The following is a 14,863-nucleotide window of genomic DNA, read 5'->3' as shown; positions in this document are numbered from 1 at the left end:
CGTGAGTTACGTTCTGGGGTGTCGAATACCATAATTCATTTATGTAACTCTTCTGTAATTATACATTATATATTTTTGCAAATTGAATACAATATACATTTGAAAATCCATGCGCGTCGTCGCTTTCTCCTTGAAAATTCTCCGATGCCCTAAAGGTACAATATCTCAACAGTGTTCTAACCGGATCATCGAACGTACGCCGGAAAATACTGTGCGCATAATGAGCAAAAACTTGAAAACCCTTGTATCGTTATCAACAAACATCAAGTTATCTTCGTTAAAGTGAAACACGTCGAACAGAGAGTAGAAAAAATCGATGGCGCTGAAAATAAGAAAAGGGACAGTTTATCGAAGGACAAAAATGTCGAGAAAGAATATTAAAAAAAAAAAATAAATAAAAATAAACAACAAAGCCAGTGAAATCGTTTCACTGATAATTGAACTTCGATTACCATTTGGAAGCATTCGTTCTTCGTTTTGAGACATGGCACCCGACCAAGGAAGAGGAGACAGGACCATGGAGCGTAGATGGTCGCGGTTTATAAAGATTTGAAAAAGTACATTGATAAAATTTCAAGCTGAGACGAACGGATTGTTCCGTTCGTTTGTAACTTATCGTAGACTCGAAAGACGAAGAGGTATCGTCGTTCCTCGTTTTTCGTTTTCTTCTCAATTCTCCTCGTGAACATGCGAGAATCGTTCAAATCGTACAATATGATATATCGCAGAATGAAAACGATAAGAGAACGTGTCGTTCGAACGCAAACGTTTCTGACCAAACCTCCTCTTATCGGCGTATCGAAATTGATACAATATAATTAAATATATATCAATATAATAAATATGAGAATATTGATAAATATATGTATGTATACAATATATATGTAATAACCATCATCATCTTCTTGATAATATAATAATTTCATCTGATATAATATATTTAGTAATAGTTTGAACGATAAAGAGATTAGGTCTTTTTTTCAACTTTTCCATTTTCTTCTTCTTTTCTTTTCTATTCTCTGGTAATCGAAGGTATTACAGGCTAAAAAAATCGGTCCCGGGTTTTTCCACGTACGATGTTCGTGTAAAAGCGACGAGACTTGTCCCGTGTCCACCGATCACGCCCGATCGGCTGTCTCCGAGTCGCAGACACGGTTGGCTTACAAGTACGTATGCAAATATAGTAAATATATGATATAGGTGAATCGGAGAAAAAACACATGTCGATGATAAAGACAAAGAGAGATCTAGTGAAAGATTCTGGAAGGCAAAGAGTGGACGAATTCTTAAACTATCGATCCTGATTGTCGGTTCCTCTTCCTCTCCTCGAGCGACTCTATTCGGGAGTCCGAGGAACCGATAGTTCGATTGCGTTCGCTCGTTGATTATCATTTCGAAGCGAGACAATGCAAATTCGCTAAAAAATCTACCGTCAATCTGATGCTATTTGTAGAGTTATTCAATCTGCGTCTCTCAAAGAGAAAGATAATTTGTGTCGAAAAGTTTCTTAACCCTTTCCATTGCTGTTGCATCCACAGACATCCAACTGTTCCTGATAACTATAAGGCTGGCAAACTTCTTTAATCTCTCGCAGCGAAAGGGTTAAATATATCAAGTTTCAGAGATTTCGAGCGTTCGTTGTCAAAATTCGTTTCGATGTTGACAAATTGGTCGTGTGGAGGTGTTTAACTCCTAATCGAATCTGGATTTAAATAATCAACAAGCGAACGCACGATCGCATTAAGAATCAGTTGTTTCTTCTTGTTTTTCATTTCTTCTTTTTAGTACAAACAGTAGACAAGTACAGCGTAGGTATTCAAAGTAGAAAGTGTAAAGTATCACAAGAATTACAATAATCGTAATCATTTACGTTTATCTCGCAAAGATTAAGTTCTTGCCCTTACTATTATGTATATATCAAATTGCACAATAATAAGAATAATAATTAATAATAATAATCATAATAAGCGCATTAGTCGCGTCTGTGCCAAGAACGCGAGCTAATTAGATTCAATATTGTTCGGAAAAAAAAATTGTATTTTTTTTTTTCTTTCTTTCACGTCGAGCTTGGAAATTGTCCGTAGATACATCAGTCTTTGACACAATTAATCGTAACGATAAATACCATCGATAGAGCGAAGCCGTGACAAAGATTCACGCGTTATGATAAACGTATGGTACGAAGACAAGAGAACACTTATATATATATATATGTATTTGTATATATAAAATCACGACTGAAAACTTGGAATATACATATGGTCGATCGTAACACGTGTAGCACACGACAGAGACCAGGCTTGTCTCCGGAAGGCTCTGCAAAAAAAGCCTTTTAAAATGGAAGGAAACAAACGTATCAATAGATATAGCTTCTAGAAATACAATAACAGGCGTTATAGAGTTATCGAGAATTATTATAAAGGAAAGAAAAGAAGTAGCACAAACGCGATTCAAGCCAAATCAATTTCTCTTCTCGCTTTGAAACGTTTCAACCAACTTATACTTTGAACGGACAAAAGTTAGAGGCGAAAGACAAAATTTGTGTAAATTCAGGAATGTCTGGCAAAAACAATCGATTGATTCCAAAGAAAGGTATCTTTGCCCGTAGAAACAAACGATTGTGATTTCGAACGATTAGCAACAACGATCAGGCAAAAGTTGGATTGCAGTTTCCCGGATAATTGATCTCGACTATTTTATCGGATAAATCAAGGTCGGAGAAGACGATAGGAAGTGTCTCGAAGTCGATATCACGTGGCGTTACAAAGTTATGGCCATTTTAAAAAATCACAATTTTTCAAAAATTTTCCAATAATTTCGAATCCAAAAAATAACCTAACCTAACCTAACCCAACACAACTTATCAGCTATAAAAGCTAGCCTTTGAATTAGCTTAGCTTAGCTCTCATCAGCTATAAAAGCTAGCCTTTGAATTAGCTTAGCTTAGCTTAAAATGGCCATAACTTTGTAACGCCACGTGATATCGACCTCGGGACACTTCCTATCGTCTTCTCCGACCTTGATTTATCCGATAAAATAGTCGAGATCAATTACCTGGGAAACTGCAATCTAACCCAGGCAAATGTTATCGTTAAAATTTTTTTCTCGACCCGATGTACACGTATCAGCTGGCAAAGGTACATGCACCTAACCAATTCCCTTAGGCCATACGATGCGATGGGTATGTTGTCATTGGAAATCGAAGGAAACGGTCGTTACCCTGCGGAACTTACTTAGCAGTTTACTTAAGTCGGCGTTGCTTGAGGCTGAGGTGTACGAGTAGCAGATGCGTTCGCGTTTGGCCTATGAAATCGGTCGAATAATTGCTCTAAAGTCAATACAACCCCGAACCCGGTTCCTGGATCCATGTTAATAAACGAATCCAAGTTATCCTTGCACGCTGGAATGTTTGCAAAAAGAAAAAAAAAAAAGAAAAAAAGAACAAAAGAGAAAACAGAAATGTTTCATTTTAAACACTGTTGCCAGAAACTTCATATCCTTTAATCTAGTTTCGATGAACATACTTGGTGTTGAGATCGGCGGATAATCCGGCGGTGTCTTTATCCATGTGCCATCCTCCCGTTTCATGTGATGCCGATCAGACGCGAACTCTTTCAAGTACACACTGGCCGGGACCATTCGGAATCTTCTGTGATGCTTCGGGGGCACAACTTCGTCCGATCTGAACGTTTCCATCGCGTATTTCCAAAAATGCGTGGGAAACGGCAACACGCTATCTAAATCGTATACGACCGCCCTTTCGTCGGGTGCGTAGATAAGGATTACATGGAAGTCCTATGGATACAAACAGACACGTTGGTATCCATATAGTACCGTGATTAAAAGCGACTATGTACAGGCTTAATAAGCGAGAAATATCGCGAGCTCTATTGTCCGTTTGCTGTTTGTTTTGACTAACCCAAACTACGAGCTTATCCTCATCCTTTCCTGCTCGTTGTCGCCAAAGCGGTACGCTACGCCAGGCGTTGCTCACGAAGGCAACGTAACAATGTTGTAATTCCGATCCGTGTCTCGTGGCTACATCCTGACAGAGCTTCCACACATTTTCTTCGCTAGAATGATACAGTACGTTCTTGCAGATTGACTTTTACCGTTCGATGATACGTCAAACACCCGTTCAGTTCGATGCAGATACACAATACGGTGCAGTGTAATGACGCGAGCAAAAAGCAAAATAAAAACGGTGTCTCGCTGGTGTCTAGCTAATAACGTTTATGAAACGTTGTGCTAGTAGATAGGAAGATAGTGGTGGTTGAAGTTGCGTAAGATAGTCGATGGAAATGAGGTTGTTGGATACGCAAAGGTGATTAATATACGGCTGGTTGGTGCGGTGCGTGTTGGTTATTAGAAGAAAAAATGAAACAAAGCGGGGAGAATGCATGTTGTCGACGATGATATCGTGCAAACTATCAGCAACATACATGCATTATTAATTAACAAAATGAGCGTGTGCTCGTATATTCCCGCTGAGCGAAGGATAACAAAGGCAAAATCGTGATTCTACCAATAAACTGGCCACGATATGCGCGGGAGTTTTTAAAGTCGAGCAGACGGTGCACCGTGATTCGTGGTTATTTCATTCGTTTCAAAGATGGCGGCAGCATATCGCACTGCCGTCTCTGTACCACTGCAACGTATCGATCCATCGCGGGTATATACCGCAATACGACACGTTTATTCGTTGAAAGTCGATCGTTTTTCTCGTTCGTACGACATCGTGCGAATCACGCTGTACAACTTACCAATAACAACTCGTGTACACGCACTCTGATGCTTTAGGAAAAAGCTGCACCAGCGGCTTCGTGTGCCCGGTCTCACGAGGCTCTCCGGCCATTCTTTGTTTACAAACTCGCTGAATGTACAGGATCTGCGGAATCGGATGCAACACGGGCCTGAAACGTTAGAACGTGCACAATTTCTGTACCGAACCGTACGCGTACGTCATAACGACTCGGTCGGGTATCAGCCTGATCAGCTTGACAAACTCAAAACGACCCTATGCATCCGACTACTCGGAACAGCATTGTTTGACTACCGCTCGTCCGCTCGTCGCTGCTGTTCTATCTGGCCTTCCTATGTTCCACTCGCACCTGGGTCGCTGCAGCAATACGCACGCGCCAAACCAGTCGATTTAAATCACTAAACTTTACGCACCACGATACGTTAGAAAATATATTATACAAATTGATCCTGTCGGTGCATGCTCGTTTCAAGCCATTCAGTTATGCCTCCAATAGGATACACTTATAGACGTATTGTTGCCCGTACTCTTTTCAATTCCATACCTTTATGACGTATCTATGTATATACGCAACAGATGATAGCTCTTTCTACCACTGTCATAAAACGTTTTAACGGTTGGGAAATACACGCACCTGTAGAATTGGAAGACCTTTTGAGATCGTAGAAGGCATCTCGAGGAACTTAATGGTATCGCAGATGCAGCGGTATAGATCTAAGATATTTCACAATGTTGCTTATTAAAGTGTTCTTTTACGCACTTAATTGTATCGCTTGCGCATCGAGAGGGTTCATTTGCAATCGATCAAGTGCAACCCGTCTAAAGTTAGTAATGCTAAGATTGACCATGAACTTTGAATATCGCAGAATAATATCACGTGCGTCACAAACGTGGACGCACATTACACTCAGAGATACATAGAAATTCGTTTCTGCCGGACTGCTCTTCTTCTGTAACGATTCAATATCGTGGTTAATATCCCACGTTAATTTGTATACATTATCGTGACAAATAATGGCAATTAACGCTGCCAGAGCAGTTCTAAAGCAGGGTAAAAGTGTTCTGATGATATGTGATGTACAAGAAAGATTCGCCAAGGCGATGTACGAATTTGATAAAATCACACAGAATTCGGCGAAATTGGTAAATATTGATGTAGGATTTATACAAGTTAATGGCATATAAATCTTTACTTCCATTTTGCAACGCTTGTAGAAATGCGAGGTTATGTAATCAAGGTACCATTACATTGGTTAACTATATGTTCATTTCTGCAGATAAACTCGCTAAAACTTTTGGATGTACCCATGATCGTCTCTGAGCAAAATCCAAAGGCTTTAGGAAAAACAATTCCAAATTTTGATATCTCTGGTGCCAAGGGACCATTTGAAAAGACTCAATTTAGCATGTGTACACCTGAAGTATGGACTCTATGGAGTTTCTTCCTCCACAGAAACACACATCATTTTGAGCCTGTTCTTTAATAACATTTTTTATTTACCTTAGATAAACAAAGAACTGTCTACAATTTGTTCTGGTCAGAAACCAGATTCGATCATCCTTATTGGCATTGAAGCCCATGTATGCATAGAGAATACAGCAATTGACTTAAGACAAAGCGGGTATGAAGTACATACTGTTGCAGATTGCTGTACCTCTCGTACTCAAGAAGACAGAATACTGGCATTAGAGGTAATGATAGTAAAATATGAAATAGTAGCAGGTATGAGAAAATGGATACTGTAACTTAACTTATGTTATTTTGATAGAGGATGAGAGAGATGGGATGTCACATAACTACTTCAGAAAACGTTATTTTTAAACTCTTAGGAGATGCAAAACACAAAGAGTTTAAAAATGTACAAAGCTTGGTGAAAACACCAACACAATACACAGGCCTTGTTCCTACTGCAAAAATGTAAATTGCAATAGATAACAACTGTATTGTGCCAGATCATTAGAAAAGAATATTTTTATACAAAGTATATAATGGCTATTATCGCTGAATGATCAATCATCATCATCATTTTGTTATTCTTTTATTAGAATAATAATACCTTGTAGGTGAAGATACAAAAATATAAAAATATAGTGAACATATAACTAAATAAATCTAAAAAACACTTTGTATTTTATTTCAATTTTTTCCTGTGGAACCGAACCCTCCTTCTCCTCTATCTGTATTATCTAAAGTAGGAACTTCCTCAAGTTCAGGATATGTGATTTTTTCACAAATTAACTGTGCTATACGATCTCCTGGCAAGACTTTAAAGTCTTCGTTACTGTGATTAAATAGTATTACCCCTACATTTCCCCTGTGTTAAAAAAAAAGAATAAGATTTCAATATCTTTGACGTAGATATATTACGACCACACATACACATGCATCCTAACTTTCTGGAAACACGCTCTTAACTTTGTAACTTTAGAGAATTGAGCACATACACATACACATATACATATACGATATTTAATCAATCATTGCATCAATCACATGTTTCAATCAATTTTGAACAACTTACCGATAATCAGCATCGATAACGCCGGCACCTACATCAATGTAATTCTTCCACGCTAGTCCTGAACGAGGTGCGACTCTTCCGTACGTGCCATCAGGAACTTCGACTTGCAAGTCAGTCTTAATTAACTCTTTACCACGTGCTGGGACGACATATTCGTATGCACTGTTGAAAAGGTATACACATAATACTCTTAAATACTACTAATACTGACTACTCCTCAGATAACATGAAACAAATGAGAAGCCGAATCATTACGTTAAATATTTATTTAGACAAAAAAATTGAACGTGTTTGTGTACCTTCTTAAATCAAATCCAGCAGCATATTTTGATCCTTTCATAGGTGCATAAGCCTTGTCTGTTATTTTTGCAAATTTCAGCACTGCTGCTTTATTCACCATAGTCATGATGAGCTCACAAAATGTTTCTCGTCGATATGAAGGATACAATAGAAATGACCGGTAAAGGATCCCTTTTGTACAAGGTTTTACCGCGTTTTTGCAAGGCCTAACTGAAGTACTACTCTAATAGTTGGACTTGTTATTTTTATCTTGTTTAAAAAAATGAAATCTTATTAACTTAAGTATTATTTCTATAATAGTTATTAATTATTTCAATATGTTTTTCAAACTAAAAGGACCTTATAAATAGTTCTTTTAATTGTTCATATGTAACATACTATCGGTCCGCGAAATTCAAAAGTTGCAATTTCTGTAGGATAAACATCCTTACACATCTTATAGTTTAAATTTGATCTGCTTGATATGTGATGGATCGTTTTGATACCTATTAATAGCACATTGTTGACTTGTAAAACTCACAACAATTTTATGAAAAATTTTTAAGAAACAAATTTTCTATGGTATATCTAATGAATTTTTGAATAATTTTAACAAATTAGAATAATTATAAATGTAATAAATTATATAAATTTCTGCGCCGACGCCGTATTTAAAAATCAATACGAGTTATAAGGTGGTTAAAATCACCTGCGACATAAACTACGTCCAGTAGTTCAGGAATCAAGTGACATGGCATAATATCATATGTAACATATTTGGTTCGCAAACAGCGAACCAAAATATGTACTGTTAATCCGTGGACTCCATAACCCTAAAACAATTTCAGATCAATGACTATAGATCTATAAAGGCTAGACATGCTTTTCAATTTGTGTCTCGAGAACGAGCGCCGTCTGCTATACTAGTATGCAAATTTGAAACACTTCGCACTGTAACACCGACGAGATACTGTTAAAGACTGCCAACCCCTGTGTTAAATTTCGGCACGCCAAGTGGGCCCAGTCACCGACGAGATACTGTTAAAGACTGCCAGCCCCTGTGTTAAAGTTCGGCCCGCCAAGTGGGCCCAGTGGGCCTGGGGTACGATCGGTAAATAGGAATGATGGAGGGTAAACTTTACTTTACCGGACCCAAAATTTTGGACCTTTTTTTTTTTTTGATTGATAGGTTTTTTTGTGTAGAATCTGAAAATGCAAGTCTCAACTTTAGGAATTCAGTGGTTAAAAAGTTATAAGCGTGTAAACTTTTACATTTTTAGCGGATTTGCTACGTTACTGTGACGCTATATTGCCTTATATGTATAACCTGATTGGTTCTCACATGGGCAGTACAGTCTGTTTGTAAAATAAATATAAACTTAACTAACTGAGATAGTATCAAATGTACGGTTTGACTGTACCCGCCAAAGTAGTCGGCACCCAGATGAATCTGCCTGCAGCTAGCGACACCGTTCATTGGACAAGAAGTCAATATGGCGTTACAGTACCGTAGCAAATGCGCTAAAAATATCAAACTTTAGATGCTTATAACTTTTGAACCATTGGATTCCTAAAGTTGAGACTTGCATTTTTGGATTCTCCGCATCAAAAACTATAGATTGAAAAAAAAAAAAGTCCAAAATTTTGGGTCCGGTAAAGTAAAGTTCACCCATGATGGATAATGTAGAATAGTGATATTACCCATTCTACCACCGAAAAAAACTGTTATACCACCAACGAGATGATTTAGCTTTGCCACAGTACAATAATTATATCGTCGGTGCTGCTTGGAAAACAATTATATTTTACCTTATAATTGTATTACATTCTTATTGTAATACAATAATACAATTATTGTAATAATCGATACTAAATAAATATATGAAAAATAAGAATATTTGATATATAACATTCTGAAGAAATACAAGAACTGAATAAAAAATAATAAGTTGTATATAAAATAATAATAATAAGTAAAATAATAACTGAATAAACAATAAGTTGCAGGATCTGCTGCCAATCTGCCGCAAATCTGCCATCACAGTCTGCGCGCTGACTGTTCTGTTTCTGCCTCCAATTTGGCAACAGATTATGTTAGCGGGATCTGCTCGGTTTCTGACGCCAATCTGCTGCAATAACTGTATTTAACAGATCCTGCATCAAATCTATAGCCATTCTGCTTACAAAACCATGTAACAGGAATCCGACAGAATCTGCTATGCGCAGGTTTGGCTATCAGGGTTCTCGATTTCGATGATTTTTGGATATGGTATAAAAATCGATATTTTGAACAACGAGCCCAGTGGAGCTTCGGATCCGTAAACAAGGAAAGAGAATACGTATTACGCGAGAAAGCGAGATAGATGGATTATAAAGGGATGCCGCGAGTAAAACAAATCAGCATCCAGTAAAGAACATTACATTTGGACTAATTTTTGTCGTACCTTGGAAAAGATAGTACCAATGGATTGCTGAGGTTCTTCCGATTAAAATAAGTCCAAACACAACATAAATCGGTTTAATTTTACTTTAATTGGCTATTAATGATTGACTGGATCAATTTAAATTGATTAATAACAAAACTAGTCCGATTTACGTCGTGTTTGGTCTTATTTTAATCAGAAAAATATCACAAATCTGTTGATAAAAGTTTCACAGCAAAAAAATTAGAAATAGAAAAGTTTCATCGTTGCATTAGGATTGTTTTACAGACATAGAGTGGTTTGTTTTCGCTCCGTCTTCTTTTCCATTTGCTGTCCTTTTCTACGTTCGAAGCAGTCGGTAAACTTCAAACAATGTAGGAACTTCACGATATTCGTGGATTCATACGACGCAATAGCGAAACAATGCGTGCGATCATAGAATGTGCCCCACCAATTCTCTCATTCTCTTCCTTTAGAAGTAACAGATTTTTCTTCAGTTTGAATCGAAGCGAGCTGCTGTCGAACGGTAAGTACCAAATAACAAGCAATATTTCATTTTAATATATGTTATATATACAGGGTGTCCCGTAACTGATGGCACGAGCGAGTAGGGGGTGATTCTACGTGAAAAATGGAATCGAAAATGTAGAATAAAATTATTTCATATGACGCTTTATTTTCGAAAAAAATAAGTTTGAAAATTTATCGAGTACACGTGTACTTGATTTAGCTTCAGTTCGACGGACACGACGAGTGTTGAACAATTAAAACAAAAATTATTATAGCGTTTAAACAATTAAAATTGCAATTTAATAAGGAGAACACAGTTATGTTTGCAACAACGTGGACATCACTTCCAATAGTTCATAAATTAGACGAATTCTAGAAATCTGTCCATCGATCTATTGACAACGTTTACGAACAAGAATGAAGGTGATCTACAATGAAATCCGTTGAGCTGAAGCTGGTCCAAGTGCACGCGTACTCGACAAATTTTCAAACTTATTTTTTATAAAGCGTCATATGAAAAAATTTTATTTCACATTTTCGATTCAATTTTTCACGTAGAATCACCCCCTACTCGCTTGTGCCGCTAGATACCGGACATCCTGCATATTAATTTAACCCTTGATGGTTGGTGGTTTGGTTGGGTGTAATTCTGAAAACCACTCACCCTCGATTTTTTTTAAACCACAGTATTCTTACGCTTTTTTTATACGCTGATTACGAATATTATAGTGAAAAATTGGCAACTATTTGGCCATTGTAAGGCGGCCGGCAGCGCTTTCGCGAAATAATAACAAATTCTTTAAACAACATTATTATTTGCAAATTTTTGTGACGGCGACGTGTTAAGAAATTAGACGTAGATCTGTTTATTCAATTACATCAGGATATTAGGATTTGCTATTTTGTGGCAGTACCACTTCCGCTTGTGAGAAACAATTGTATGAGATGAACGTAAAAAACTATAATTTTTATTTTACCATGAAAATCAAGTAGTCACCAAATTTTAGTATGATATTTGTTCAATATTATATATTTAAAGCTTCGATGTAAGCGTTAGTAGCTCGTCAATAAAGTTCGGTAGCATTGTCCTTATGCGATCGGCCCCGCGTCCCGCAGGACTGTTTTTCATACTTCGACCTGAGAAATGATAAATTTCAACGCTTGCTTCGCAATCACGCTATGAGTGTGAGATTCGAGTTGTCGACGAAACATTCATTGTAATCCGTGAGCTCAGGCTTGTACGACGAAGACCGCGAGAGGAGCAATAAAGTTTAAAGTTTAACACAGGACCGAGAAAAATCCTTTTATCCTTTTATCCTTTTTCTCAATCGGATCGGTTCGACAAAATTAGACCGAGACGAAACATGACGATATTCGTAATCAGCGTATAAAAAACGTAAGAATACTGAGTTTCAAAAAAATAGAGGGTGAGTGTTTTTCAGAACTTTATCCACAAATGCGAACGGATTATTTTTTATTAATTAATAAAACCTTTTTTATTCAGAAAAAGATGGGCAAAGAATCAACGAACAATCGTAAGTATAATTCCAAATTCAATGGAAAATGAATATACTGCATGATTCAAAAAGATGCATGTAACATATATGTATATTTCTCTTTTTGCTTTCAGAACAGGAAGTAAAAAAAGTGCTGCTGCAATTGCAGCAGCAGCTGCAGCAGCGGCTGCAGCAGTTACAGGAGTTGCAACAGCAGCTGCAACAACAAGAGCAGCAAAAACAACAACAACAGCAACAGGAACCCCAACAACAGCAAGAACAGCAACAGCAATCCCTACAACAGCAGCAGGAGGAGGCTGATAAAAATGAGAAGCCAAAGCGCAGTAGGTACCACAGATCCTATCAAACAAATAATTAATCCATTTGCGTCATAAATAATAGAAAATTAATTCTCAAATGCATGACCTAAGTAACTGTTCAAATTTTACATTACAGAAAGAGGAACGGCTGCAGGGTGGCAGCGGCGCCTCCGCCGCGAGATATGGCGGCGCGGCGGATGGAGAGGCGGCAGAGGTGGCAGGGGCGGCCGATATTTAAATTTTCATTTTAATTTAAAATAAACGAATAAATAAAAATAAAAATAATTAAAAAACTAATATTCAGATTGTTCTCTTTTATTTAATTATCCGACTCAACTCAATTAGTATATATTTTGTTTTTTAAAAAAGTATGAATTAAAATAATTTTTATTATCAAAAAGTACAACCGACTTCAAGTTGCGCTGAAAAAGTATAAAATAAAATAATTTTTAATAATTTTTAATAAATGTATTTAGTATACTATTTAACGAATAAATAGATTTTATTAATAGCTGTTGGGTATTTGTATAAATGAAATAGAAATTATTTCATACTTTCTAATGCATTTTGTTGTAGAAATGAAGTATACATAAGTTATTAAACACCTTTTAGCGCATTTTGAAGTCAGTTGTATTTTTTGTTTAAAATTATTTTATATTTATTGTAATTATAATTTATTAAAGGAGCAAATTAAAAAATGCGCATGCAAAATAACACGATAATAACCGCATCATAAAACAGAGTAATATATTTGCAAGCATTTGTGAAAACATATAACTAACCATACCATAAAACATTAGTAAAATTATGTCAAACTACATAGGTAACTACATCATAAAACATTTGTAAAACTATGTCAAACCACATAGGTAACTACAACATAAAACATTTGTAAAATTATGTTTAAAAACATAGGGAACCACACTATAAAACACATTAATAAATCCTTAAATAAATGTCAAAACATTTAGGGAACCACATCATAAAGCATTTGCAAAAGTATACCAAAACACATAAATAATCACTCCATAAAACACACTATATATTCGTATACTCATGCCAAATCACATAATACAGACACATAGGAAACCACACCATAAGACGCATTAAAAAATCCTCATAGGTGTGCACAAACACGTAATAAAAACACTATGCACATGCACTATCATTTTAAGGAATCCATAGATGAACACATAGGGGAAAGGCGGGTAGCCCCGGACATTTTTATGTCTTTATTGTTACGTCATATAGAAATACAAGTGACATATGACAACATGGCTTCTGTGCTTAAAAAACAATTGCAAACCAGTAATTGTATGCACACCAAGCAAATTAGATCATTATATAAATTTTAGTTTCGCTGAAGGTATCCGTGGCTACTAGCCTTTTTTCGAATGAGTAAAAACAGAGGTTCCAGTTTATTGCTTGTTGTCTTAAAGTTATTTAAGAAATATGTTTTTTTTTTAAGATATAATGAATCAAAAAGACCTTATATTTATTACCTTAAAAAAAAATTTGATTACAATTGATTGATTCTATGTTTTTTTTTGCATTTTATTCAAGTATCCGGGGCCACCCGCCATTTTTTCGACCGAGTAAGAACTGGGGTTCCAGTTTATCGCTTGTTGTTCTAAAGTTATTTAAGAAATATGTTTTTTTTTTAAGATATAATGAATCAAAAAGACCTTATATTTATTACCTGAAAGAGAAATTTGTTTAAAATTGATTGATTCTATGTTTTTTTTTGCATTTTATTCAAGTATCCGGGGCCACCCGCCATTTTTTCGACCGAGTAAAAACTGGAGTTCCAGTTTATCGCTTGTTGTTCTAAAGTTATTTAAGAAATATGTTTTTTTTTGTGATATAATGAATCAGATAGACCCTATATTTATTACCTGAAAGAGAAATTTGATTAAAATTGATTGATTCTATGTTTTTTTGTATTTTATTCAAGTGTCCGGCGCTACCCCCCGCCCTTCCCCTACTTTAATAATACAAACGTGGACTCGTACCTGCATATGTTTAGCCGCGTACTGACTTGAGCATTTATGTGCATATGCGATATTTCCGCCAACCGCCGATCGCGTTCGTACGTGTTTAGAATCAGCGCACACGCATAAACGCTTCGTACTGACCAGAGAATTCGCGTGCGTGCAAAAGGCTCAAATGAGTATGAAGTTTTTGACAGGTAGATTCACACCCCTGGATGGTCGCGATAAGACTAACAATAAGTTTTCGCTCGAGGTCGAACAGTTGACAATAGACAACAGAGGTGCCAGAAGTATGACGTCCTGCATCACCTCCTTCCGAGCTACCATCGACTTCAGTCTCTGATTATTTTACTATAATTTTTAATTTTACAATTATTTATCAATTAAATTATTATTTCTTAACTGAAATTTATTATTTGTATAACTTTCACGCGTCGATATTTTACATAATTTTGTTTATTATTATTATTATTATTATACAATCTATTTAATTGCAGGTTTTAATTTTTTAATAATTTATTAACTAAATTTATTATTTCTATAACTTTTATAATTATTTA

At 36.2% G+C, this 14,863-nt stretch overlaps 3 protein-coding genes across 4 annotated transcripts; 2 read left to right on the top strand and 1 right to left on the bottom strand.

Moving 5' to 3' along the window:
• Nucleotides 1-48: 48 nt before the first annotated feature.
• Nucleotides 49-8,527, bottom strand: LOC114879526 (protein N-terminal glutamine amidohydrolase-like). The gene is made up of 7 exons (XM_046288664.1): nucleotides 8,273-8,527; nucleotides 7,584-7,833; nucleotides 7,285-7,446; nucleotides 3,920-4,073; nucleotides 3,525-3,795; nucleotides 3,234-3,400; nucleotides 49-2,316 (listed from the first exon to the last, which is right to left on the bottom strand). The coding sequence occupies exons 2-6, from the start codon at nucleotides 7,688-7,690 to the stop codon at nucleotides 3,246-3,248; spliced, it is 849 nt and encodes a 282-aa protein (XP_046144620.1). The 5' UTR covers nucleotides 7,691-7,833; nucleotides 8,273-8,527; the 3' UTR covers nucleotides 49-2,316; nucleotides 3,234-3,245.
• On the top strand, nucleotides 5,549-6,871 carry LOC114879525 (isochorismatase domain-containing protein 2-like). The gene is made up of 4 exons (XM_029194516.2): nucleotides 5,549-5,905; nucleotides 6,040-6,183; nucleotides 6,269-6,454; nucleotides 6,532-6,871. The coding sequence occupies exons 1-4, from the start codon at nucleotides 5,777-5,779 to the stop codon at nucleotides 6,682-6,684; spliced, it is 612 nt and encodes a 203-aa protein (XP_029050349.1). The 5' UTR covers nucleotides 5,549-5,776; the 3' UTR covers nucleotides 6,685-6,871.
• Nucleotides 8,528-10,338: 1,811 nt separating the features above from the next.
• Nucleotides 10,339-12,611, top strand: LOC114879527 (ataxin-8-like). 2 transcript variants are annotated; one of them, XM_029194518.2, is made up of 4 exons: nucleotides 10,339-10,512; nucleotides 12,001-12,031; nucleotides 12,127-12,340; nucleotides 12,449-12,611. In XM_029194518.2, the coding sequence occupies exons 2-4, from the start codon at nucleotides 12,007-12,009 to the stop codon at nucleotides 12,561-12,563; spliced, it is 354 nt and encodes a 117-aa protein (XP_029050351.2). In that variant the 5' UTR covers nucleotides 10,339-10,512; nucleotides 12,001-12,006; the 3' UTR covers nucleotides 12,564-12,611. The 2 variants fall into 2 exon arrangements, with proteins under 2 accessions (XP_029050351.2, XP_046144618.1); XM_046288662.1 differs by having other exon boundaries at nucleotides 10,344-10,512; nucleotides 12,127-12,336.
• Nucleotides 12,612-14,863: the final 2,252 nt, after the last annotated feature.

Source organism: Osmia bicornis, chromosome 14 (assembly GCF_907164935.1).
Source record: "Osmia bicornis bicornis chromosome 14, iOsmBic2.1, whole genome shotgun sequence".
Lineage (NCBI taxonomy): Eukaryota > Metazoa > Arthropoda > Insecta > Hymenoptera > Megachilidae > Osmia > Osmia bicornis.
This window is presented reverse-complemented; position numbering and strand designations above follow the sequence as displayed.